General features: G+C 31.1%; 1 protein-coding gene across 1 annotated transcript; it reads right to left on the bottom strand.

Annotated features, from left to right (window-relative positions):
• Positions 1-1,562: 1,562 nt before the first annotated feature.
• LOC108212695 (uncharacterized) lies at positions 1,563-2,968 on the bottom strand. Its single transcript, XM_017384415.2, has 2 exons — positions 2,755-2,968; positions 1,563-2,257 (listed from the first exon to the last, which is right to left on the bottom strand). Exons 1-2 carry the CDS (start codon positions 2,767-2,769, stop codon positions 1,670-1,672), a joined length of 603 nt encoding a protein of 200 aa, XP_017239904.1. The 5' UTR covers positions 2,770-2,968; the 3' UTR covers positions 1,563-1,669.
• Positions 2,969-6,000: the final 3,032 nt, after the last annotated feature.

Genomic DNA, 6,000 nt, shown 5'->3' with positions numbered 1-6,000 from the left:
TCTTATAATTTTCCCTACAATCTAATACTACAGGTTTTTGATTGTGCAAAAACATGACAATATACGGAAAGTTATAAAATAAATATAAATATCACTTATCCATCAGTCTCTAAGGAACCTAAGTAAATTAAATCAGTTATATATAGTGCATAGTACTAGTATAAAGTTAGGGTTGATACTGTGTAGTACATTTCATAGGCCTACCACAGAAAGTTGTCCTGACTACTTAATTTAGTGAAATCATTGGTAAATAAGGAGGTCTACTACAAAAGCACTTTGAGCTTTGCTATCTTATATGACATTAGCAAGATTCTGATATTTTATACTCATTTTATGTCTTAACAGCATGAATGCTTTTGCGACTGGATTTCAATTTACAACTTGCCCAAGTTTAGTGAAATTGTGAAGCTTCGACCGAGAGTGGTGAGACTCGGCTGGCAAAGTAACGAGAATTCTGTTGACTGTGGAATATTTACCATGCGACATATGGAAACGTGTATGGGATGTATTAGCGTCAAGGACCGGAATATGGACGGGATGTGAGATTTGTTTTTATTATATATTCATGTGAACCGGTGCTTTCTGCATTTCTTAAATGTGGTCATCTATTTCTTGCTGATTATGAACGTGTTGACTTTATAGGACAATCAGAAGTCTATACTGAACAAGTTGCAGGTAGACAAGGTCACAAAATCCTAACGTGGCAGAACAACAGTGAAAAGGACTTGGTGATGCGAGAGGCAACATATTTGGCGAATGGGAAGAAGATTGTAGAATAGAGAGTAGTGTAATATGGTCATATCCTATTAATTAAGTGTGGATTGAAACTTTTAGGAAAGCATCAGACTCCTATTTCCGATTGAATTTATGTTATGCTCTACTTAAATTGTCACATGACAAATGTTGACTATTTCCTTAATGCTTTTATTATTTTTGAAAATTATGGGCAGAGTTCTTAATTATACTATCACTCTATTCAGTAGGAATGTTGCTTGTTTTTAGTAAAATGTATGAGATTTAATTTCCAATACATCTTATTAGTGGTTACTCATGGCTTAGAGATCAAACTAGTGACAGTGACAAATTATTTGTTAAAGTCTTGTAATACAACTAAATAAGAGGTGTAAAGGGGACATAGGAATGAATTTAATTTCTTAAATTAACTGGGTAAACAGATTAAAAAGGTTGTGTGACCAAATAGGAAATTAAGATACTCCTCTAAAACAGGGCTGGAAGTTCAACAAAGAAACATTAAAACATGGACATTCAGCTCAGTGATTATAAACTCCAATAATAAGCTAGAAATTGAGGATATAAAAGGTGAAAAACACAAACATTTAAGTGAAATGGAATAACGGGGCATCCAATTTGAGGATAATATAACATAGCATGTAATCTTTTGGTAAAGCAACAATTCCAGCCTGTTAACTGACATGCATTATTCCTAGGTCTTAAGGGCTAACCACGGATTTTAAGGTGGCTAATAAAGAACCAACAAAGTACCTTACTAAACAAGTGCATGCCAAAGAAATATAAGAGCAAATCTTCCAAACAAAATCAAGTCTAGTAAAAGAAATACAATGACTAGCACAGTAAGTTATAAAGAATCATAAACAGTCTAGAATGTAAATTTGTTCACAATCTAAGCAAATAACTTATTGATGCTGGACTATGTTTTCTTGGGTTCAGGACATATCCGAGCATTATGCCGGACCATTTCTCCGCAGTTGCTGCACTTCCGTTTTTTCCTATCTTCCCTGGACAGTTCCCGGCTGTTTTTGATCCGACTACCACAACCCTTATTCTGACTAACTTCTGGATTCTGCACGGATATCTCTTCTTGTTCAGAGGGGCAAACAAACCTATCTACTCTTTTTGCAACCTTATTTGGTGATTGTATCCCAAACTTTTGCAACAATGAAGAATGGATGGTTTGCACACCACTTAAAATCAAATCGAGATGGTCTTCATCGTCATCGGCCATGTTCAAAAAGTTTTGAATTTCAAACCAAGCACGTCTTCTCTTTAACTTTATTCTTTCGCTTTGGCTGCAATCTTCACTAATGTGCGAGAATCCAAGAAATTGATGTTGTTCCTTGATTGCGTTCTTAGACCACCTAGGCTTAACAAATTGTCTGGATATCTGCTTCACTCTACACCGGTGCAGCGCCGCAAAAGAATGTCTGCATAGATAGCCTTTTCGGAAGAAAAATTTACAGCTACACGTGACATGGTTGTCACAGTGGCGAACTTTAACCTGTCAACATAAGTGAACAATTTATAAATGGTGCAGAACAAATGAAAAGATTTACAATTTCCCTATATCACCACAAATTAAAAAAATCAATTTATTCACAAAAATCTGCAGAACCAGTGTATGTAAACAACAAACATGAATGAACTACATGATTAATCATTTGCAGGACAAGAAGATAGAACAAAATTGTACAACAATATATGTCCACGCAGGGGTTCAGAACAAACACAAAGATGTTTAATTCCATAAATTACCACAAATTGAAAAATTAATTTATTCAATAAAATCTGCAGAACCAAAGTAGGTAAACAACATAATTGACTGAACTCCATCCTTAACCGTTTGGAGGACAAGAAGATAGAACAAAGCTATACAACAATATATGTCCTTGCCGGGGTGCAGAACAAATGAAAAGATGTTCAATTCTCTAAATTACCACAAATTGAAAAACTAATTTATTTACTAAACTGCAGAACAAAAGATTGTACACAGCGTACCTGACTGAACTCCATTATTAACCATTTGCAGGACAATAAAATAGAACAACGTCAACGAGATAAGATTGAACAGCAAATCGGCAAATCGACAAGATGATAGAACAACGTCGACGAGAGAAGAAAGGATGAAGAGATTAAGGATAAGTTTGAAGACACATTCTCTCCCAACTGCAAAACCGTCATCCTAAATTACCGCTCAGATGTAAGTAACGGTTGTGAGCCTAAAATACGGTTAAACAAATGACTACGTATACGCTCACAGAGATATACACATGATTTTTTTTTTAAAAAAAAAACTAAAATCTCACAGCCATTGGATTAGAACAAAACGAACGGTGTAGATGGAGGTCTCCAATACTCTAAATATTTGTGATCTCCATATAACTTGGACTATATATATATATATATTTATATTTCTCTAATTATTTTTTAAAAAATTTAATCTTATCACATAGGTATTTTTCGGAGGCAAACCTCCATTAGGTGGCATAATAGGCTGTTACTCCCTCGTTTTCTAGAAAATACATCCATTTATTCTCATAATGGAGAAAATACTCCTAGTTAGTTATGCAGCCAATTAAGGCACACTGTGTGAACTGACAAATTGAAAGTTTCTGTCTTTTGGGAAAACAATTTAAGATGAAACACGTGTAGCCATAATAACCAACCACGTAGTACTCAAATGGAGAACGTGTCGCGTACTAGCACCTGCGGACGTCACTGTCATTCGCACAAGTAAATAAAATAATTTATCATTTTAAATTTAATTTTCGAATTCAAATTTGCTAATCAATTTCCTTATTTGTTTTCTTTTTATAAAATTTTATCCAATACTCCTTAATAAATCTCAAAAAATTCATGGGTATCATATACATGGCTGTGCTAAAAATACGTATATTATTATTATATTATATTTTAACATTAAAAATGACTATGACATTAAAATAGAACTTATATTTTAATGAGTAGATTTAAAAAACCCTCAAACCATCTATATATAACAATATTTTACTCTTTATATTTTCAAATACATTACTTTATTTGGTAACACTATCTTAGATATTTATTAATTTTCTCACTTACATGTTCATGTGAAAGTTATAATAATATAAATTCTATATTTAGTATCAAAATAAAATATTTTACTCCTATTTTACATCATGTGAGTGAGATTTTTCATTTGGATATCATGTAAGAGAATATGACACCTTTATTGCCGACGCAAAAGGGTGACCATAGGCTATGATCGATTTGATACGATAAATGTCTCCGAACGGATTTTATATGAAGCTCGCCACCGGTTGCGTCAAAATCCTCGAGAACTTATTTCAGCCACTACAAACTAAATATATAGCATTTTACAGCATAACTATTCATATAACTTTACTTAATCATTTATAAAAAATTAATTTATTTTTTTACTTCAAAACCACTTCGAGTACTTTCACAATTGTCTCTAGTATTTTTCAAAAATAATTTCGGAATTATTAAAGCAATATAGCAATATAATTAAAAAAATATATAAATATATATATGTGTGTGTGTGTGAGAGATCATCCTAGATATGTTGTTTTATAAATTCACATATTATTTCGATCAATAGTTGAGATAATTATGAAAGTATTCGAAGTGGTTTTGTCGTAAAAGAATAAACGATTAATTTTTGATAAATGATTAAGTAAAATGTATGAATAGTGATATGGATGTAAAATGATATATAATTGATTTATAGTGGCTTAAATGTGTCGTGATGAGATGGGTGGATCAACTGAGATATTTTAGCGCAACAGGTAGACGTAAAACCTGTCTCAGAATTGCAAAGGAAACGGTAATCTGAACATGTTTAGGTAAATTAAATGAATAATTTATGACTATGAACGCTTATATAAAAGGAAAGAAGAAGAAAGAAAAAAGAAAACAAACTCTTTGAAATCTATTTATTAGAAAACTAATTAAAGCACATTCAACGAAATTAACTAAGAATGTTTTCAATCTTATAAAACAGTTAAAGGTTATTGATACATATTATAAACAAAAAATGTAAAAGTTGTGTTAAAAGAAAATTCAATTCCAATAGAGCATTCTTTTTTTTTGAAAGCACCAATAGAGCATTCTTGTTATCCATAATCCAATATTATGATATTGACTATATTTAGCAAATTCTAGAAAGGTGAGATTACATATTATTTATTATTATGTTAACACAAAATATTCCACTTATATTAATTTGAAATAAAAATTATATAAGTAACATTTTTAAAATATAGTCATTCATTGAAGCACAGAATATCCTACGGGTACATGTTCAATTTAGTAAATCATTTATAGTCAATAATGTTGATAATGCACTAAATGGTTGGTTAAATTGGATTATTATACATCATGAAATATTTATCCGACACGTAAGACATTGTGCTCTGAGAGGAGTGTCTATACTGATTGACTAAAAAATGATTGTTAGCGTGTGTTCATAGATACACAGTAGCAAAATTGTTTAAAAAATGGTATGTTATTATTATTTTGGCTGTTATAAATAGAATATATCAGTTTGATATGGTAATTGATGATGTGAAAAACTCCACAGATTGGCCAAATATAACCAACCATCTCATATTGGCTAAAAAATTTGCGAAGAGAAAATGACCCATTGGAGTGCCTGTTTCCTTACATATTATTTATATTTTTTTATTTATAAGAACAACTCCAAACTTGCGAAATCCTTAGTTAAAAAAAAGTTTGTATATCAAAAATAAAAAATATACATAATCTCCTCAAAAACTCACACTCCAACGCTATAGTCCCTTGTCTATAACTTCAGTCAAGCCCTTGTGGAAAATTATATTTGTCGAATGGTTAGAAATTCGTAGCAAATATCAAGATATTTATAACTGAAGACTGAAGAGTAGTTTGCTGTATAAGGATAAATGACACCTCGAAATAATATTTATATATACAAGTTGTTTAAGATACATCGGGACAATAGATTTAAAAATAAATCACTAATTTTTAAACGACCCACTCTCTGCACTAATCTCTCATCAGCACAATTTAAAAAGTTTTGACTAGATCCTATATATCTTAAAGACCAGATAACACGTAAAAGCATAATATAGACCGCGTAAATTACAAACATTAATATTTAATAAATATATTTTGTACATCAACTAAATTTAGTCATTCAAGTTGAAATATCACACACATGCGTATATTATATATATTATATATAAGAACAAAATAATATTTAGT

This window comes from Daucus carota, chromosome 3 (assembly GCF_001625215.2).
Source record: "Daucus carota subsp. sativus chromosome 3, DH1 v3.0, whole genome shotgun sequence".
NCBI lineage: Eukaryota > Viridiplantae > Streptophyta > Magnoliopsida > Apiales > Apiaceae > Daucus > Daucus carota.
This window is presented reverse-complemented; position numbering and strand designations above follow the sequence as displayed.